The 22,648-nt window shown below is 46.6% G+C and overlaps 1 protein-coding gene across 1 annotated transcript in view; it reads right to left on the bottom strand.

Annotated features, from left to right (window-relative positions):
* Nucleotides 1–22,362, bottom strand: part of LOC309553043 (proteinase-activated receptor 1-like) — a gene marked incomplete at its 3' end in the record, with an annotated part of 52,895 nt that extends 30,533 nt beyond the window's left edge. The window contains exon 1 of the mRNA XM_082253942.1: nt 22,244–22,362. Coding sequence (XP_082110068.1) covers nt 22,244–22,270 — 27 coding nt within the window. The 5' untranslated portion in view covers nt 22,271–22,362. The remainder of the gene's footprint in view (nt 1–22,243) is intronic.
* Nucleotides 22,363–22,648: the final 286 nt, after the last annotated feature.

Here is a 22,648-nt window from a genome sequence, read left to right as displayed (position 1 = left end):
TGTCCGGCCTTCGTGCTGTGTGGGGAGGTTCTGAGGGAGCTGCCTGGGGAAGCGAGCATAGAAGCCAGACTTCTGTGTTTACAAGTGACAGAAGAGCGGTAACAGTGAATATGGCCAACCCGGGGCCTATATTAAGGTAGGGGCCTGGAGCTGCAGCTCCAATAGCCCCTACGTCAATCTGGCCCTGAGGACGAGGTAGCCAACACAGCAGCATCGCGTCTACCAGCGTGCGCTTGTACTCGCGCATCTTGCGATCGCGCTCCAGTGAGTGAATTGAGTGAATTAAGGATGGTACATTGTCCTTGTTACGGGGATCCAGCAGCGTGGCCATCCAGTAATCAGCACAAGTTAGAATGTGGGCAACTCGGCGGTCGTTGTGGAGACACTGCAGCATGTAATCGCTCATGTGTGCCAGGCTGCCCAGAGGCAACAAAAGGCTGTCCTCTGTGGGAGGTGTATTGTCCGTGTCCTCTGTATCCCCCCAGCCACGCACCAGTGATGGCCATGAGCTGGCCTTGGTGCCACCCTGCTGTGAACATGGTTCCATCTCCTCCTCCAGCTCCTCCTCCTCATCCTCCTCATCCTCCAGAACTGTGCCCCTGCTGGACAATTGTGTCCCTGGCGTTTGTGTGTGCAGGAACCCACCCTCGGAGCCCCTTGCGAATGACTGCCCTGAAAGCCTTGGAGATGTTACCTCTTCATCCTCCTCCTCCTCATCCTGTGCCACATCCTCTTCCATCATCGCCCGAATTGTTTTTTGAAGGAGGCATAGAAGTGGGATAGTTAAGCTGAGAACGGCGTCATCGGCACTGGCCAGGTTGGTGGAGTACTCAAAACAGCGCAAAAAGGCACACAGGTCTCGCATGGAGGCCCAGTTATTGGTGGTGAAGTGGTGCTGTTCCGCAGAGCGACTCACGCGTGCGTGCTGCAGCTGAAACTCCACTATGGCCTGCTGCTGCTCGCACAGTCTTTGCAGCATGTGCAAGGTGGAGTTCCACCTTGTGGGCACGTCACATATGAGGCGGTGAGCGGGAAGGCCGAAGTTACACTGCAGCGCTGACAGGCGAGCAGCAGCAGGGTGAGAACGCCGAAAGTGCGCACAGACGGCCCGCACTTTCTGCAGCAGCTCTGACATATCGGGTAGTTTTTAAGGAACCTCTGCACCACCAAATTCAGCACATGCGCCAGGCAAGGGATGTGCGTCAAACCGGCTAGGCCCAGAGCTGCTATGAGATTTCGCCCGTTATCGCACACCACCAGGCCGGGCTTGAGGCTCGCTGGCAGCAACCACTCATTTGTCTGCTGTTCCATGCTCCTCCACAACTCCTGCCCGGTGTGTGGTTTTTCCCCCAAACAGGCAAGTTTTAAAACTGCCTGCTGTCGTTTACCCCTGGCCGTGCTGAAGTTGGTGGTGAAGGTGTTACGCTGTCCGGATGAGGAGGCGGTAGAGGATGAGGAAGCGGAGTAGGAGGAGTTAGGAACAGGAGGCAAACTGAAGCGCCCTGCAATCCTCGGTGGTGGAAGGACATGCGCCAAATTGCTATCCGCCTCAGGCCCATCCGCTACGGCATTTACCCAGTGTGCCGTTAGGGAGATATAACGCCCCTGACCGTGCTTACTGGTCCACGTATCGGTAGTTAGGTGGACCTTGGCACAGATGGCGTTTCGCAGTGCACACCTGATTTTTTCCCCCACTTGGTTGTGATGGGAAGGGATGGCTTGCCTGGAAAAGTAGTGGCGGCTGGGCACGACATACTGTGGGACAGCCACCGACATAAAGTTTTTAAAACTGTGCATCTCCACCAGACGGAATGACAGCATTTCAAAGGCCAAGAATTTTGAAATCCTGGCATTCAGGGCCAGGGATCGTGGGTGGGTAGGGGGGGTACTTCCTCTTCCTCTCAAGTGTTTGGGAGATGGAAAGCTGAACGCTTCCACGGGACATTGTGGAGATGGTTGGTGACCCAGGTGGTGGTGTTGCTGACAGATCCTCTGTTTGCGGGGTGGCAGGTGCTGATATCACTACAGATGTGGCTGGAGCGGCCGAGACTGCAGCAGAAGAGGAAGCAGGATGAGCCAGAGACATTTCTTGGTTTTGAAGGTGTCTACTCCACTGCAGCTCGTGCTATGCACTTAGATGCCTGATCATGCAGGTTGTGCTCCGGTTGAGAAGGTTTATGCCTCGCTTCAGGCTCTGATTGCACAGGGTGCAAACCACTCGTGTCCTGTCATCAGCACATTTTCTAAAGAACTTCCACGCTAGAGAACTCCTTTGAGCTGACTTTGGTGCGCTCGTTCCCTTGCTGCGTTGGGCAGTAGCAGGCGTAGTGTCTAGGGGACGGCCGCTCCGCTTCTGCACCCTGCTCCCTCTTCTGCTGTGCTGGTGGCTCTGTGCGACCACCGCCTCTTCCTCCAAACTACTCAGGTCACCTGCATGAAGTTCATTCCATGTGGGGTCGAGGACCTCATCGTCCTCCACATCATCTTCCACCCAGTCTTCACCCCTGCCCTCCTTGTCGGTCTCCACAATTCTGAACGCCGCAGCAGTTGGCACCTGCGTTTCGTCATCATCGGAGATGTGCTGCGATGGTCCTTGCATGTACTCATCTTGAGAAATAAGTGGTTGGGCATCACTGCACTCAATCTCTTCCACTTCTGGGGCAGGGCTAGGTGGATGGCCCTGGGAAACCCTGCTGACAGAGTCCTCAAAAAGAACAAGAGACTGCTGTATGGCTTGGGGCTCAGACTGCTTGCCTGATTTGCAAGGGGGTGAGGTGAAAGACGGTTGGACATCGGCTGCAGGTGCCAACTCTGACCTTTTTGCAGTAGACTGGGTGGGAGACAATGTGAAGGAACTGGAGGCACTGTCAGCAGCAAACCAATCTACTACCACCTCTCTGTGTTCTGGTCTCATCATTTCTAGAGGCGTATGATGCCCTACCAAATACTGATGCAGGTTCTGTCGCCTACTAACACTCGAGGAAGGTGTTTCACTTGTGCGTGTAGCTGGCACAGATCGACCACGTCCTCTCCTTGCAACAGGAGCTCTACCAGCAGCACCACGACTTAGGCCACGGCCCCTATTTGATGGTCTCCTCATATTTCTATAATTTAAGATCTTGCCCTAGAAAGGTGTTTATTGAATAGCGGAACAAAACAACGACAGTATCGCACGGGTGTATCTCACAGTCAAATATGCAAACTATGCCGCAATTTAATGTTTTTTACCCCAAAAGGGTGTATATTGAATAGCGGAATAGGATAAAAAACGGTGTATCTCACACGTACAAACACAGACTAGGCCCCGATTAAAATTTTTTGTACCCTAAAGGGAGGATGAGGAAGAGGAGTAGGAGGAGTTGGGAAAAGGAGGCAAATTGAAGCGCCCTGCAATCCTTGGCGGGGGAAGGAGATGCGCCAAACAAATTTAAAAGGTGTATCTCACACGTACCGATACAGACTATGCCGTAATTTAATTTTTTTACACTCCAAAAGGGTGTATATTGAATAGCGGAATAGGAAAAATTTTATAATACGGTGTATCTCACACGTACAAACACAGACTAGGCCCCGATTACAATTTTTGGTACCCTAAAGGCAGGATGAGGAAGAGGAGTAGGAGGAGTTGGGAACAGGAGGCAAACTGAAGCGCCCTGCAATCCTCGGCGGTAGAAGGAGATGTGCCAAACAAATTTAAAAAGGTGTATCTCACACGTACCGATACAGACTATCCCGCAATTTAATTTTTTACACTCAAACAGGGTGTATATTGAATAGCGGAATAGGACAAATTTTACAAAACGGTGTATCTCACACGTACAAACACAAACTAGGCCCCGATTACAATTTTTTGTACCCTAAAGGCAGGATGAGGAAGAGGAGTAGGAGGAGTTGGGAACAGGAGCCAAACTGAAGCGCCCTGCAATCCTCTGCGGTAGAAGGAGATGCGCCAAACAAATGTAAAAAGGTGTATCTCACATGTAGCGATACAGACTATCCCGCAATTTAATTTTTTACACTCAAACAGGGTGTAAATTGAATAGCGGAATAGGACAAATTTTACAAAACGGTGTATCTCACACGTTCAAACACAATCTAGGCCCCGATTACAATTTTTTGTACCCTAAAGGCAGGATGAGGAGTAGGAGGAGTTCGGAACAGGCAGGTGGCAGACTGAAGTACCCTCAAATCCTCGGCAGTATGAGATGCGCCCCAAAAATTGGAAAGGTGTATCTCACACGTACCGACACAGACTATCCCGCAATTTAATTGTTTATACCCAAAGGTTTTGATTAAATAGCGGAATAGAAAATATGATCAAAAAAAGTGTATGTATTTTTTACACGTACAGAACCACACTAGGCCCCAATTACTATTGTTTGTACCCCTAAAGGCAGGATGAGGAGTAGGAGGAGTTTGGAACAGGAAGCACCCTCAAATCTTCAGAAGTATGAGATGAATACCAAAAACCTGGAAAGGTGTATCTCACACGTACCAACACAGACTATCCCGCAATTTAATTGATACCCAAAGGTTTTAATTGAATAGCGGAATAGAAAATATGATCAAAAAAAGTGTATGCATCTCACACGTACAGAACCACACTAGGCCTCAATTACTATTGTTTGTACCCCTAAAGGCAGGGTGAGGAGTAGGAGGAGTTTGGAACAGGCAGCACCCTCAAATCATCAGACGTATGAGATGAACCCCAAAAACTTGGAAAGGTGTATCTCAAACGTACCAACACAGACTATCCCGCAATTTAATTGTTTATACCCAAAGGTTTTGATTAAATAGCGGAATAGAAAATATGATCAAAAAAAGTGTATGTATCTCACACGTACAGAACCACACTAGGCCCCAATTACTATTGTTTGTACCTCTAAAGGCAGGATGAGGAGTAGGAGGAGTTTGGAACAGGCAGCACCCTCAAATCTTCAGAAGTATGAGATTAACCCCAAAAACATGGAAAGGTGGATCTCACACGTACCAACACAGACTATCCCGCAATTTAATTGATACCCAAAGGTTTTTATTGAATAGCGGAATAGAAAATATGATCAAAAAAAGTGTATGTATCTCACACGTACAGAACCACACTAGGCCCCAATTACTATTGTTTGTACCCCTAAAAGGCTGGATGAGGAGTAGGAGGAGTTTGGAACAGGCAGCACCCTCAAATCTTCAGAAGTATGAGATGAACCCCAAAAACTTGGAAAGGTGGATCTCACCCGTACCAACACAGACTATCCCGCAATTTAATTGATACCCAAAGGTTTTTATTGAATAGCGGAATAGAAAATATGATCAAAAAAAGTGTATGTATCTCACACGTACAAAACCACACTATGCCCCAATTACTATTGTTTGTACCCCTAAAAGGCTGGATGAGGAGTAGGAGTAGTTTGGAACAGGCAGCAACCTCAAATCTTCAGAAGTATGAGATGAACCCCAAAAACTTGGAAAGGTGGATCTCACACGTACCAACACAGACTATCCCGCAATTTAACTGTTCCCCAAAGGTTTTTATTGAATAGCGGAATAGAAAATATGATCAAAAAAAGTGTATGTATCTCACACGTACAAAACCACACTAGGCCCCAATTACTATTGTTTGTACCCTTAAAAGGCTGGATGAGGAGTAGGAGGAGTTTGGAACAGGCAGCACCTTCAAAGCTTCAGAAGTATGAGATGAACCCCAAAAACTTGGAAAGGTGGATCTCACACGTACCAACACAGACTATCCCGCAATTTAATTGATACCCAAAGGTATTTATTGAATAGCGGAATAGAAAATATGATCAAAAAAAGTGTATGTATCTCACACGTACAAAACCACACTAGGCCCCAATTACTATTGTTTGTACCCCTAAAAGGCTGGATGAGGAGTAGGAGGAGTTTGGAACAGGCAGCACCCTCAAATCTTCAGAAGCATGAGATGAACCCCAAAAACTTGGAAAGGTGGATCTCACACATACCAACACAGACTATCCCGCAATTTAATTGATACCCAAAGGTTTTTATTGAATAGCGGAATAGAAAATATGATAAAAAAAAGTGTATGTATCTCACACGTACAAAACCACACTAGGCCCCAATTACTATTGTTTGTACCCCTAAAAGGCTGGATGAGGAGTAGGAGGAGTTTGGAACAGGCAGCACCCTCAAATCTTCAGAAGTATGAGATGAACTCCAAAAACCCCAAATATCATTCAGCTCTGCTGCAGGCCACAATTTAATTTTTTTAAACCAAGGCTGTATATTGAATAGTGGAATAGAAAAAAGTGTATGATTTTTGAAACCACTCAATAATAGCACATGTGAACTGAACACAGCAGTGTATGATCAGTCAGCACAGCACAGCTGAAGGAAAAACGCTGCACACAGTGACTGATAGAAAAATACTTTTCTCCCTCCTCCTCAGTGGGCAAAAAAAATTGTGTTCACTGCACCCCACACACAGCAAAATCGATGTGGACCACTGACACCTGCCTATCTCCAGCCTCTCCCTAAATGGATTGATAAGATCGTAGATCGGTCACTGAAAACCCCTCCCACACAGCAAAATCGATTGTAGAAAACTGACCCTAAAAATCAGCAGCAGCCTTTCCCTAAAAGGATTGATAAGATCGTAGATCGGTCACTGAAAACCCCTCCCACACAGCAAAATCGATCGTAGAAAACTGACCCTAAAAATCAGCAGCCTCGCCCTAAAATGCCTACGACTCGCCCTGCCTAACACACTCCGACCTGTCCCTCAATTCTATCCGGACACAAATTTTTTTTTTTGCCTGTCTGTCCCTAATCAGCAGCCAGCACGTTGATGTGTGCTCTGTCCCTGAACTAACACCGCAGAATGACGCAGCGGCGCTGCCTCGGACTTGGTCACATGCTTCAGATGGCCAATCACAGCTACTAATACATTTGTAGGCATGGCTGGGATGGCTTAAGGCACACCAGTTAAACGCTTGTTGATTGGCTGTTGAAAGCCCGCCATGAAAAGCGCGCCAATGCATGCAAAACCCGGAAATAAAACGACCGAACACGGATTTTTACCCAAATATACAGTAAAGTTTTCGGGTCCGTGTTCGGGTAACAAAAAAACAATTATTCAGTACGAACACGAATAATACAGTCCGTGTTCGCTCAACCCTAGTTCTGGGGGGGTTTTCTGCCAGAAAACGCCCCTGCAAAAAACTGCTGATAGCAGCCTGCGTGTGCATGGAGACATAGGATAACATGCTGGGGAGTTTACTGGCTGTAGAAAAAAAACGTCTGATGCCAAAAACAGCCGCTGTAAAAACGTCCCATGTGCATGAGGCCTAAAAAAACAAAAAAGAAAACACAACCATACAATCCCATATACATGGGCGTCCACAAGGGGGGGCAAGGGGGGCACTTGCCCCCCCCCCCCCCTGGAATCTCAACTTCCTTCCCCATTAAAGTCTGGTGTGTTTATTTATTCACAGTGTGTGTGCCTGTGCGACGGTGACCCTGTCACTCACTGTGTCTGTGTTTAGCCATTCTTCTCAGTGGCATACCAATCTGCACCCCCTCCTCTCTTATGGGTTCTGGAGAAGCTCTGCATTTTGGCGCCATTTCTGAGTCCTGAGCTGGAGAGGAGCTGGCTGGAGTGAGCAGGGGGAAATGTCAGCGCTGACAACTACCGCGGATTGGACACTGAGATGTCACAGGACTGACTGAGGGAGGGAGGAGGAGGAGTGCAGCACCCCGGGAGCAGCCTGGACATTGCCACTGTTCAGATAAGACACCCCTCCGGTCCATGTGCAGAGGACTGTCCAGAACTCAATCTCCACCAGGCTTGTGTTCCTGAATCCTGTCAGCACCTGTGATCATCAGAGCTCTCCTCAAGGCTTGATGAAGATAACAGGATGATGGCAGACTGCATTCTTCTCCTGTGAGTCACACTTGTTCTGCCTTTCACAATGTACAAATCTGTGCTGTAAACTTGCCCTGTACCTCAGCAGGACAGGTATGGTGAAGGTGAAAGTGAAAGTAAAATGACTGAATGTGTTAGGAATATACTGGAACTTTTTTTTTTTTTTTTTTTTTAATCAATTACATTTTTATTGAGTTTTAGAAAAGAAACACGTCAACTTGTGCAAACATTTGAACAGTCATACATAAAATATGGAAATAACAGTAATTATCAATAAAGTCAGATATTATCACATATCACAGTGGTGTGAGAGTGAAAACGAGGTTGGTAGAACCGCTCTTTATGACTTATAGATACAAGTCTCAGAATAGAAAGAAAAAGAACATTACATAACAGTAAAGACAATGCAAAACAATAGTGCACTCTAGTGTACATTTAGTAAAAGACAAGTTTCAAGTATCATGGGTATATTCCTGCCAGGGTTTCCAGAATAGGCGCACCCTGTGTGCAGAAACTTCTTTCAAGGCCATAAAACTTTTGTATATAAACTTCCTTGAGTAGTCTAATGAATTCATGAATTTCAGGAACCTCAGCAGATTTCCATTTTCTCATCACTACCGCCCTGGCTGCAAATAGAATCTGCATAGTGATAGGTCTAATAGAACAATATATTGTTTCACTTCCTATGCTCAAAATCGCAAGGGCTGGGTCTTTTTGGAGTAGGTTACCTGTAACATTTGCAATCAATCGGAATACGGCCGTCCAAAAGCTTTTGACATGTAAGCAAGTCCATGTCATGTGGAGAAGCGTACACACTTAGGCACCAAATCTCCAACCTTGGGCTGAGGTGCTTTTTGAAAATTTTGCAATCAAATGAGGCGTAAGGTACCACCTCTGGTGAAACTTTTGAGCAGATTCCCAGTAATTTGCACACCTGGTATATTTGAGATTATTGCGGATGGCTTTGATCCACCGATCGGCCATGAATGCTAAGTTCAGGTCCCTTTCCCATTTATACATTTGTGGGGTTTTTACAAAAGTTGTTTTCATTTGCAGTAGGTTGTAGAAGACCTATATGCCCTTCACTGTAGGACGTTTATTAGTCCAAAAATTCCATGCTGCATTTGGCACAGGAATATGAATACATGGTATTGATTTCAAAATGTGCCGAATTCGCATGTATGTAAATAGTTCTGATTGGGGCAGGCGGAAACGTGATGCAAGGGAACTAAAAGGGGCTACGTCATTCTGCGTAGTTATGTCTGCTAGTACAGAGATACACCTACGTGTCCACAAATGGAGGTTTATGTCTTGCGTTAAAAACTGCAAGGACTCTAAAGGGATCGATACCTGTGTGCATTCTTTAGGATCTGTATTTTGCTTGAGTAAATTTTTCCAAGCCTTCAGAGATGGGTAGATAAGTGCATGTTTCCAAACTTGTGGAATGTCCAAGTTGGTACCAATCAGGAGTAAATTTCTCAGCGTATTCGGGGATATATGGGTAGATTCTAGGATAGTCCAATGTTTAGTGTTCAGGGGTAATAACCAATACCGTAATTGGTTTTAAATCAGATGCTGTGTAGTAGTCCTTAAAAATGGGTCACACTCATGCCGCCAGCTAACTTAGATTTCATTAGGAGTTTCCTGTTGGCTCTAGGTCTTTTATCAGACCGAATAAAACCGTTAATACGGGATTGCAATTTACGGAAATAAGAGTAGGGGATGTGGACAGGTAGCGTTCTAAAATAATATAAAATTTTTGGGAGGAGAAGCATTTTCACCGCCGCTAGCCTACCCGACCATGACATAAAGCAGCAGTGGCCAGAAGTTAGCACTGAAAATATTACCGACATCTGGGGTAAGTCTGATGCCTAAATAGGTGATGTGTTCTGTGGCCCAGGGGAATGGGAAGTTGTTTTGCAGTGTGTGTTTTAAATGTTCGTCAATAGGGTTGAGCGGACACCTAGATGTCCGTGTTCGATGGGTTCGGCCGAACTTTAAAAAAAAGTCCGGGTCCGTGTCCCGGACTTTTACCGAACTTTTCCCGGACACCGAACCCCATTGAAGTCAATGGGGACCCGAACTTTAAGGCACTAAAATGGCTCTAAAACACCAAAGGAAAGGGCTAGAGTGCTGCAAATGGCAGCAAAACGTAATTAAGAGCATGGCAAGTGCTCTGCAAACAAATGTGGATAGGGAAATAACTTAAAACAACAAAAAAAAACAGAAAAATAAAACAATGTTCTTCTTCATCTCTGAAGGACGAGGCCCATATGGAGTAGGAGGGAGGTTGAGGTGGTGGTGGATGTGGCGGTGACATAGGCGTGCGCACAGGGTGTGCTGGGTGTGCCTGGGCACACCCTAATCACCTAGGGCACATAGCATTGCCAGTGAGGAGATGGGAAAGATCTCCCTGGGACCTGCTCTGCTCTATTTCTCCTTGCCTACAGGTACATGGCCCCGATACATTACTCTCCCTGCTGGCAAACACATGCATGTGTATTTCAACTTTGGGGTGCACACCTTAATGCAATAGGCTGCGCACACCTATGGGCGGTGTAGGTGGAAGCGGCGGTGGAGGAGGACCAGGGCCGGATTAACAGCATCATGGGCTTGGTGCTGAGGATTTTGAAGGGCCTTAAGGGCCGTGCCTTGCCATGCACCCAGAGGAGGAAGGGTGCAGCCATGCATGCCTAATTCAACATGGGATGCTGTCTCTGAAGCCCATAAACACATCCATGCATCGCCAACTGTCCCTCCTTGTCCGGCCTTCACGCTGTGTGGGGAGGTTCTGAGGGTGCTGCCTGGGGAAGCGAGCATAGAAGCCAGACTTCTGTGTTTACAAGTGACAGAAGAGCGGTAACAGTGAATATGGCCAACCCGGGGCCTATATAAAAGGTAGGGGCCTGGAGCTGCAGCTCCAATAGCCCCTACATTAATCTGGCCCTGAGGAGGAGGACGAGGTAGCCAACACTGCTTCTTTTCAAAAATTTTAAATGAGGGTACACCCCAAAAGAGTGAGAAAGAGCAAAAATGGAACAATGGGTGGGTAAGGTCGGTATCCATTGCTATTCTGCATAAGGTACGGAAAAGTCCCGTGGGATCCATGCCTGGTTCATTTTAATGAACGTGAGCTTGTCCACATTGTCTCTGGACAGGCGGCTGCGCTTATCTGTTATAACGCCCCCAGCCGTGCTAAATACCCGTTCAGATAATACACTGGCTGCAGGGCACGCCAGCACCTCCAAGGCGTAAAGGGCAAGCTCAGGCCATGTGCCCAATTTGGAGACCCAGAAGTTGAAGGGGGCAGACCCGTCATTCACTACATGTAGGCGTGTGCACACATACTGCTCCACCATGTTGGTAAAATGCTGCCTCCTGCTAAGACGTTCCATCTGAGCTGCTGGTGCTGCTGTTTGTTGTGGCGTGCTGACAAAGCTTTTCCACATTTCGGCCATGCTAACCCTGCCTTCTGAGGTGCTGGCGGTGCCCTGGTTGCGTTGGCGACCTCCTCCTCCTCCTCCTCTGCCTTGTGCTTCCACTGTGGCCCCGCTGTCAGATGGGAATGCCAGCAGCATGGCGTCTACCAGCGTGCGCTTGTACTCGCGCATCTTGCGATCGCGCTCCAGTGAGTGAATTAAGGACGGTACGTTGTCCTTGTAACGGGGATCCAGCAGCGTGGCCACCCAGTAATCAGCACAAGTTAGAATGTGGGCAACTCGGCGGTCGTTGTGGAGACACTGCAGCATGTAATCGCTCATGTGTGCCAGGCTGCCCAGAGGCGACGAAAGGCTGTCCTCTGTGGGAGGTGTATCGTCCGTGTCCTCTGTATCCCCCCAGCCACGCACCAGTGATGGCCATGAGCTGGCCTGGGTGCCACCCTGCTGTGAACATGGTTCCATCTCCTCCTCCAGCTCCTCCTCCTCCTCATCCTCCTCATCCTCCAGAACTGTGCCCCTGCTGGACAATTGTGTCCCTGGCGTTTGTGTGTGCAGGAACCCACCCTCGGAGCCCCTTGCGAATGACTGCCCTGAAAGCCTTTGAAATGTTACCTCTTCATCCTCCTCCTCCTCCTCCTCATCCTGTGCCACATCCTCTTCCATCATCGCCCAAATTGTTTTTTCAAGGAGGCATAGAAGTGGGATAGTTAAGCTGAGAATGGCGTCATTGCCACTGGCCATGTTGGTGGAGTACCCAAAACAGCGCAACAAGGCACAATATATGCAAATGTCAAATATGCAAACTATGCCGCAATTTAATGTTTTTTACACCAAAAGGGTGTGTATTGAATAGCGGAATAGGATAAAAAACTGTGTATCTCACACGTACAAACACAGACTAGGCCCGATTAAATTTTTTCCTACCCTAAAGGGAGGATGAGGAAGAGGAGTATGGAACATGCAGCACCCTCAAATCTTCAGAAGTATGAGATGAACCCCAAAAACTTGGAAAGGTGGATCTCTCTCACACGTACCAACACAGACTATCCCCCAATTTAACTGATCCCCAAAGGTTTTTGATTAAATAGCGGAATAGAAAATATGATCCAAAAAAAGTGTATGTATATCACACGTACACAACCACACTAGGCCCCAATTACTATTGTTTGTACCCCTAAAAGGCTAGATGAGGAGTAGGGGGGGTATGGAACAGGCAGCACCCTCAAACCTTCAGAAGTATGAGATGAACCCCAACAACTTGGAAAGGTGGATCTCTCTCACACGTACCAACACAGACTATCCCCCAATTTAACTGATCCCCAAAGGTTTTTGATTAAATAGCGGAATAGAAAATATGATCCAAAAAAAGTGTATGTATATCACACGTACACAACCACACTAGGCCCCAATTACTATTGTTTGTACCCCTAAAAGGCTAGATGAGGAGTAGGGGGGGTATGGAACAGGCAGCACCCTCAAACCTTCAGAAGTATGAGATGAACCCCAACAACTTGGAAAGGTGGATCTCTCTCACACGTACCAACACAGACTATCCCCCAATTTAACTGATCCCCAAAGGTTTTTGATTAAATAGCGGAATAGAAAATATGATCCAAAAAAAGTGTATGTATATCACACGTACACAACCACACTGGGCCCCAATTACTATTGTTTGTACCCCTAAAAGGCTAGATGAGGAGTAGGGGGAGTATGGAACAGGCAGCACCCTCAAACCTTCAGAAGTATGAGATGAACCCCAACAACTTGGAAAGGTGGATCTCTCTCACACGTACCAACACAGACTATCCCCCAATTTAACTGATCCCCAAAGGTTTTTGATTAAATAGCGGAATAGAAAATATGATCCAAAAAAAGTGTATGTATATCACATGTACACAACCACACTAGGCCCCAATTACTATTGTTTGTACCCCTAAAAGGCTAGATGAGGAGTAGGGGGGGTATGGAACAGGCAGCACCCTCAAATCTTCAGAAGTATGAGATGAACCCCAAAAACTTGGAAAGGTGGATCTCTCTCACACGTACCAACACAGACTATCCCCCAATTTAACTGATCCCCAAAGGTTTTTGATTAAATAGCGGAATAGAAAATATGATCCAAAAAAAGTGTATGTATATCACACGTACACAACCACACTAGGCCCCAATTACTATTGTTTGTACCCCTAAAAGGCTAGATGAGGAGTAGGGGGAGTATGGAACAGGCAGCACCCTCAAATCTTCAGAAGTATGAGATTGTGTTCACTGTACCCCACAAAGATTGAGTTCACTGCACCCCACAATGATTGTGTTCACTGCACCCCACAAAGATTGTGTTCACTGCACCTCACAAAGATTGTGTTCACTGTACCCCCCAAAGATTGTGTTCACTGCACCCCACAAAGATTCTGTTCACTGTACCCCACAAAGATTGTGTTCACTGCACCCTAAAAGGATGTTGTTCACTGCACCCCACAAAGATTGTGTTCACTGCACCCTAAAAGGATGTTGTTCACTGCACCCCAAAAAGATTGTGTTCACTGTACCCCCCCAAAGATTGTGTTCACTGCACCCCACAAAGATTGTGTTCACTGCACCCCAAAAAGATTGTGTTCACTGTACCCCCCAAAGATTGTGTTCACTGCACCCCAAAAAGATTGTGTTCACTGTACCCCCCAAAGATTGTGTTCACTGTACCCCACAAAGATTGAGTTCACTGCACCCCACAATGATTGTGTTCACTGCACCCCACAAAGATTGTGTTCACTGCACCTCACAAAGATTGTGTTCACTGTACCCCCCAAAGATTGTGTTCACTGCACCCCACAAAGATTCTGTTCACTGTACCCCACAAAGATTGTGTTCACTGCACCCTAAAAGGATGTTGTTCACTGCACCCCACAAAGATTGTGTTCACTGCACCCTAAAAGGATGTTGTTCACTGCACCCCAAAAAGATTGTGTTCACTGTACCCCCCCAAAGATTGTGTTCACTGCACCCCACAAAGATTGTGTTCACTGCACCCCAAAAAGATTGTGTTCACTGTACCCCCCAAAGATTGTGTTCACTGCACCCCAAAAAGATTGTGTTCACTGTACCCCCCAAAGATTGTGTTCACTGCACCCCACAAAGATTCTGTTCACTGTACCCCACAAAGATTGTGTTCACTGCACCCCAAAAAGATTGTGTTCACTGTACCCCCCCAAAGATTGTGTTCACTGCACCCCACAAAGATTCTGTTCACTGCACCCCACAAAGGATTTTGTTCACTGCACCCCAAAAAGATTGTGTTCACTGCACCCCAAAAAGGATTTTGATCACTGCACCCCAAAAAGGATGTTGTTCACTGCACCCCAAAAATGATTTTGTTCACTCCACCCCAAAAAGATTGTGTTCACTGCACCCCACAAAGATTGTGTTCACTGCACCCCAAAAAGATTGTGTTCACTGTACCCCCCAAAGATTGTGTTCACTGCACCCCACAAAGATTCTGTTCACTGTACCCCACAAAGATTGTGTTCACTGCACCCCAAAAAGATTGTGTTCACTGCACCCCAAAAAGGATGTTGTTCACTGCACCCCAAAAAGGATGTTGTTCACTCCACCCCAAAAAGATTGTGTTCACTGCACCCCACAAAGATTGTGTTCACTGCACCCCAAAAAGATTGTGTTCACTGCACCCCAAAAATGATTTTGTTCACTGCACCCCAAAAAGGATTTTGTTCACTGCACCCCAAAAAGGATGTTGTTCACTCCACCCCAAAAAGATTGTGTTCACTGCACCCCAAAAAGATTGTGTTCACTGCACCCCACAAAGGATTTTGTTCACTGCACCCCAAAAAGATTGTGTTCACTGCACCCCAAAAAGGATGTTGTTCACTGCACCCCAAAAAGGATTTTGTTCACTGCACCCCAAAAAGATTGTGTTCACTGCACCCCACAAAGGATTTTGTTCACTGCACCCCACAAAGATTGTGTTCACTGCACACCAAAAAGGATTGTGTTCACTGCACCCCAAAAAGATTTTGTTCACTGCACCCCAAAAAGATTGTGTTCACTGCAGCCCAAAAAGATTGTGTTCACTGCAGCCCAAAAAGATTGTGTTCACTGCAGCCCAAAAAGATTGTGTTCACTGCAGCCCAAAAAGATTGTGTTCACTGCAGCTCACACACAGAAAAATGGATGTGGATCACTGACACCTGCCTATCTCCAATCCCACACCACACAGCAATATCGATTGTAGTTTGTAGAACACAGTTTCCCTAAAATTCAGCAGACTCTGTCCCTAACAGGATTGAGAAGAGATCGTAGATCAGGATTGAGTGCAGATTCACCCCACCCCCCACACAGCAATATCGATTGTAGTTTGTAGAAGACACTGACCCTATAATTCAGCAGACTCTATCCCTAAAATGCCTACAACTCGCCCTGCCTAAACACTCCGACCTGTCCCTCAATTCTATCCGGACACAAATGGTTTTTTCCTGCCTATCTTTCCCTAATCAGCAGCCAGCACATTGATGTGTGCTCTGTCCCTTAGCTAAGCAGCAGAATGACGCTGCTGCGGCGGCTGCCTCGAACTTATAAAGACTTGGTCACATGCTTCAGACGGCCAATCACAGCTACTAAGACATTTGCAGGCATGGCTGGGATGGCTTAAGGCACACCAGTTAAACGATTGTTGATTGGCTGTTGAAAGCCCGCCATGAAAAGAGCGCCAAAGCATGCAAAACCCGGAAATAAAACGACCGAACACGGATTTTTACCCGAACATACAGTAAAGTGTCCGTGTCCGTGTTCGGGTAAAAAAAATCCAATTATTCGGTACGAACACGAATAATACAGTCCGTGTTCGCTCAACACTATTCGTCAATACCGATTCCCAGGACTTGTGATTTTGTAGCATTAACCTTGTAGTAGGAAACAGCATTAAATTGTTGTAACACCTCATGCGCTCCCCGGAGGGAGCGAATGGGATCTGTCAAAGTAAGAATTACATCATCCGCAAATAATGTTATTTTGTGATGAATGCCATTGGCCGCGATGCCTAAGATATTGGGGTCAGATCTAATTTTTGCAGCCAGGGGTTCCATTATGAGATCAAAAATCAGGGGGGACAACGGGCAACCCTGGCACGTCCCATTCGTGATATTGAAAAGCGAGGAATACATACCATCGCATAGCACGTGTGCCGAGGGGGCCGAGTAGAGGGCTAGGAAGTCTTGAAAACCAAATTTATGCAACACCTGGGTCATGCATCCCCAATGAACCCTATCGAAGGCCTTCTCCGCATCCAAGGCCAGAAGCAGAGAAGGCCAACGCCGTGACCGAGACAAATGAATCATGTTGAGCATTCGTCTGGTAGCGTCGGGAGCTTGACGGCCCGATATAAAACCCACCTGATCCATGTTGATCAAAGTGGGCAATACCGTGGCCAGACGGGTAGCGATCGCCTTAGCATACAACTTAACATCCACGGTTAGTAGAGAAATCGGTCTAAAATTTTGAGGGGTATTTGGGGGTTTTTCCGGCTTAGGCAGGGTAACTATGGTAGCCGTTAACATTTCTTGGGGGAAGTTCAAGCGGACTGTGAAGACCGACATTAAATGTGGAGTCAGGAGGGGGGCAAAACGTCTGATAATATTCCGCCGAGACGCTGTCCAGGCCCGGGGCTTTATTTTTGGGTGATGAGCGGATAATTTTATGTAATTCTGATTGGGTGAATGGTGAGTTTAAAAATGCTAAATCTTGGGGGCTCAGTGAAGGCAGAGACAATGAGTGGAGGAATTCAGTGATTTTATCGGGAATGGTGGACGTGTCAGATTTAAGTATATATAAGGAGCTGTAGTATTTACAGAAAGCCTCAGCTATATCTTTAGGATTAGATACTGTTTTGCCCGTGATTGGATCTGTCATGGAGGTGATTTTCTGCTTGGCTTGTTTTCCTTTAAGTTGGGATGCCAGGAGCTTTCCGGCCTTATTGCCATACCTGAAAGATTGGACTTTAAGGAATCTAAGATTACGGCCATGTTTGTCAATTAGCAGTAAACGAAGATCATGTCTGGCTTTAAATAGTTTATCTGCCACAGTTTCTGTTCGGGTAACATCAATAGAAATAGATATAGGGGCGTGATCTGACCAGGTGATATTGTGGACCATAGATTTAGAGACTCTTTGAAGGAGAAACTTGTCTACTAGAAACATATCTATCCTTGAGTAAGTCTGATGGACTTGTGAATAACGGGTAAAATCTTTTTCGGAGGCATGATGGCATCTCCAAATGTCAAGGAGGGTGGAGTCTAAAAAAAACTTTTTGAGAGTTGGCTTTGGTTTCTTGGCCACACTGGAAGCCATACTAGAATTGTGTATCCCTGACTCATGGAGCTTACCATTTTCCATATTTTCTTCAGGCTAGTGAGCTGTCGGGTATTAGGTAAATAGACATTGACTAGGGTGTATATACTATTGTTAATTTTGCAGATCAACACAACATATCTACCCCCGGATCACAATAGGAGTCTATCTGCCGAAAGGAGACCGTATCTCGAATGGCTATTGCAGTACCTCCTCATTTCTTAGGAGAATTAGAGCAATAGATATAGGGAAATTTGGAATTTCGAAATGGAGGAGGATAGTGGAACCGAAAATGAGTCTCCTGTATGCAGAGGACATCGCAGTTTAAGCATTTGGCTTCGTGCCATACCATACTACGTTTGGCTGGACTATTCAGGCCCTTCACGTTCATGGATGAGACAATAAATGCCATGATTACAAGCAACACTACACCAGGTATATATACCTGATCGCAAGTAGACCCATTGCACAAGTACCTGGCAGTAATTGATGTGACAGTTCTGAACCAAGATAACTTTTCAGTCTATGTCCACCCAAAGAAACGGTGTATAGAGGATCTGGTGCACTGTAAAAAGAGGTAGAAAAAAGGCAACAACAAAACAATAACACTATACGTCTCAATACTCAAAAGAGGCGATTCCGAGGAATCTGGGCGGATCTATGCTGCTGAAATGTGGGGGTAACAGGAGCAAAGGCATGGAGCCAAAGGCCCACCGGAAAGATGGGAAATTGCGTATTACTTAAACACAGGATCAACCAGAGTCAGAGTCACTTCCCCGACCGCTGGGCGGACCAGCAGGTGAGGGACGCGAGGGAGGTTTCGGATCCAGGATCTTCCATTCTCTCAAATAGCGAAGGCCCTCTTGTAGGGAGGAGATGACAAATGTGGAGTTATCTTTCGTTACCAGCAGCTTAGCAGGGTAGAGCCACCGGTAGGCGATATGGTGGTTGTAAAGCAGCTTGGTAATGGAGGCTAGTTGACGCCTCTGATTCATTGTGAAGGCGAATAGGTCCGCAAAGAATGATAATTCCGCCAAGCAGTCCGGTAGTGTCTCTTTATTTCTAGCTACCGCTAGTAACTCCTCTTTGATGTGGAAAAAGTGTATCCTGGCAATAGTATCTCTGGGAGCTCGTTCAGGAACATGTTGTGGCTTAGGCAGTCTGTGAATTCTATCAATAGTAAGTTCCTCAAGCGGGGCATCAGGTAAGACTTCTCTGAGTATGTTCACAAAATACGGCTTTAGCTCATGGGTTTTAACGGACTCGGGTCTTAGACTTGATCCAGTTCAGTTTGTCATCTCTGCTGTTGTGAGAGTCCACCATTTCGTTGAATGTATCAGCAAATTCTTCCATTTTATCTTCAATGTGTGTGACCCTTTGAGATACTGCAGCCACTTCTGATCGAAATTGACTGGCCAGGGAGAGGATATCAGAGAGCAGGGTGGTCTGTAGGGACACTAGCATGTCCTTTAAGGTAGTGTCCATTACTGGTTGATTGAGAGTGGGAAATTCTGTTATAGAGCCTGTAACTCCCTGGTTAGGTCAAGGGATGGGGAGGTGTTCTCTCCAGTATCCTCGGCGCATTCCGTCTGTAGCTTCGGCTTAGACTTGGCTGGGCTAGAGGATGCAGAGGAAGCGCCAGGCTTAGGGCCCGTCATAGTAGAGTGATGTTGGGGGCATTGGGGTGAATGAGCAGAAGGAGACGGCCATGTTTGAGGGGAGTTGCGAGAGTTAGGAGACATTCCCCCAGGTTTTTGGAAGTTGAAGTGGCGGGGGTTATGGAAAAAGTCTGTCATCTTCCCGCGGTTGCGGGATCCTTTCCTTTTTGTAGAACATAGAGATTTATAAAAGAGACACCAGTATAGAGTGGTGTATAGGAAGGCTGTGATCCTGTGTAAGCTATGAGAATCCGACGAGCCTATCTTCAAGGTGGTTACATCATATGGTAAAACTCATAAGGCAGAAGCATGGAAGAAGGCTTTAAGAACAGTAAGGCATGTAGATTATATAGTTTCCCACTTAGTAGAAGGTGCAAGTTAGGTACAGTAATGCTCCAGCAGCTGCAGACTGCAAGGCTGTGATTGGGGGCAGCAATCTGCAGGCAGCACAAGACAGTGGGAGCAACGATCTGCAGGCAACACAGTGTAAGTGACAGGGAGGTAGGCAGTCTTACAGGGAGAACAATGGTGCTCACTTCAGTAGTGGATGGAGTGTGCACTGGTCGTGTCCCCACCAGGAACTGTATCAAGGCCTGCTGCAATCGTGGGAGGTGGATGGGAAAGGATTGACCCTCTCAAGGCCCTCTTGCAAAATGGGGTATGATCGCCCTCCCCGGGAGGATTTAAATTGCCGTAGGACCAGCGGGCCCGAGTTGATATGTCCGGCAGGGTGTTGAGGCCGGGCCTAGGCCAAGATGGCGGCCGGGGCCTAGGAGGGAGGCGCCAGTACGCTGCTTGTGGGGTCCCGGGAGAGCAGAAGCTGGGTGTCAGCGGAGGTGGGCTGCTAGCTGGAGTGCCCCAGATGATAATGCGTAGCGTGGCCTACCTCCGTTCTGGATGTCAGTCCCCGGTTCGCTACACTGGGCTCCGGCAGATGGGCAGGCGGCGGTGTTGCGGGTAGAAAATAGCCACAATCCGCTCCCGGATTCCGGAGATGAAGGTATGGGGCCCTACTGCCAGGGATGGCCGATGTAAAGAAGATCATTTTGGGCCTTTTCTCTCGAAGAAGGAGATGGATGGTGGAGGATTGCAGCTAGAAGTGCAGGAGCTCCTTCAATAAGCATCTGGCGCGGCTGATGTCCGGACACACCCCTATACTGGGACTATTCATGTGCTACATAAATGCATTTCACAAAATCATTCTTTTTCATATCATATGTGTATGCAGAATATATCCATGTAGCACCTGAAAAGTCCCAGTATATTCCTAACAAATTCAGTCATTTGAGCATTACCAGCAAAGGATGTGGTGCCATAACACAGCCCAACTCCAGGAAATGAAAATAAAGTCCAATCTTGCAGTGTGTGTGTGCAGGGGATGGGGGAGGATGGGGGGATAATAGCCTCTTTCACCTACCTGTTTCCATGCTCCAGCCAGCTTCACTGCTCTCTTCCTCCACCAAAACCTCAGCCTCATCACATACCATGCAGGAACATTAACCACTTGCCGACTGCTCACTCGAGCTCTACTGTGGCAAAGTGGTTAGTTATCGTCAAGCGACGTAGACCTACGTCGCTGGACTCCTCCCATGTGGGCGGCGCTCGCGGGCCGCCGGAGGCTCACTCCCGCTGTATTCATTCACAGCGGGAGTTGGGCCAGGGGAGGAGCGGCGGCGATCGCCGCTGCTCTTCCCCGATCGTCGGGGAATCGAGTTTGGAGATCCGCCCGCTTGTGTAAACAAAGCGGGCGGATCTCCTAAGTGACAGACAGTGACAGATTGCAGGGTTCAGCATGCTGAACAAGCGATCTGTCCCTGTGTCACTCAGTCACCTCCCCCCATACACATTAGTAAGCACCAGGCATACATTAACCCCTCCCTCTCCAATAAAATGTACCCCTTTCCTGCCAGTGTAATTTTTACAGTAACAGTGCATATTTATAGCACCGATTACTGTAGTAATGCCACTGGTACCCCCAAAAGTGTCAAAAATGTCAGTCAAGGGTCCGATCTGTCCGCCGCAATGTTGCAGTCCCGCAAAAAAAAAAATTGCAGATTGCCGCCATTACTCGTTAAAAAAAAAACCCACCAAAAATGACAGAAATCTTTCCCTTAGTTAGTAAACGCAATAACTTTTGCGCAAACCAATCAAAATACGCTTATTGTGATTTTTTTTACCAAACATAGGTAGCAGAAAACAAATTGGCCAAAAATTTTAAAAAAATTTGATTTTTACATTTTTTTGGGGAGGGGAATTTCATATAAAAAATGTTAAAAATATTGGTATTTTTTCAAAATAAACGCTCTTTTTTTGTTTATAGCGCAAAAAGTAAAAATCGCACAGGTGATCAAATACCACCAAAAGAAAGCTCTGTTTGTGGTAAAAAAAAGGACGTAAATTTCGTTTGGGTACGGCATCGCATGACCGCGCAATTGTCAGTTAAAGTTGCACAGCGCCGAATCGCAAAAAGTGGCCTGGACGCAAGACAGCAAAATCCTCCGGTGGTAAAGTGGTTAAAAAATGTAAAAATAGTATAAAGAACAAAGTTACACACAAACAGTTAAAAGCCATCCACACCAAAAAGCCCCTCCCATTTATGACATCATCTAAAAGGGGCGGAGCATGGGTGACCCTAAAATAATGCCCCCCCCCCCTAAAAAAAAGTTCTGCGGATGCCCATGCCCATGCCCATAATCCTATACCCGCAGTTGAAAAAAAACAGTAAAGAAAACCCAACCATACAATCCCATATACACAATCCTATACCCGTAGTTGATCCAGAGGAAGGTGAAAAAACCCCAGCAAAGCATGATCCAATTTGCTACAGCAGGGGAAATAATTCCTTCCTGATCCCCCGAGAGGCATTTGCTGAGCTATGAGAACTAACTTACATTTGTGATCTTGCTGGTATGCAGCATTAGCTTGAAGATTGCCTTTATTCTTAGACAAACTCCTCTAATTCCAATCAGGATGTATTCTGTGGGAGAGGGTGGAGGAGAAGGTTCCTGTGTGGTATGATGGTTGTGTAGCACAGTGGTGTGATGTTTGGTGGGGTGTTTGGTCTTTTTTGGACAATTATCCCACTGTGGAGTTGGTAAATTCGGTCTTGATGTGACAGCTTGAGTGTCACTGATGTACTCTGCAATGGAAAGATGACATGAAGACAATTAGATTACATCTCAGTGAATGATTTTTGGTGACTAAAGCGACAATCACCAGATCTACTAAGTGAAAAACCAAAAAGAAAAAAAAATGCAATAATGGACCTTATACTGTATTCTTACAAAATAGTAATT

Source organism: Pelophylax lessonae (genome assembly GCF_965119305.1).
Source record: "Pelophylax lessonae genome assembly, chromosome: 4".
NCBI classification, from domain to species: Eukaryota; Metazoa; Chordata; class Amphibia; order Anura; family Ranidae; genus Pelophylax; species Pelophylax lessonae.
This window is presented reverse-complemented; position numbering and strand designations above follow the sequence as displayed.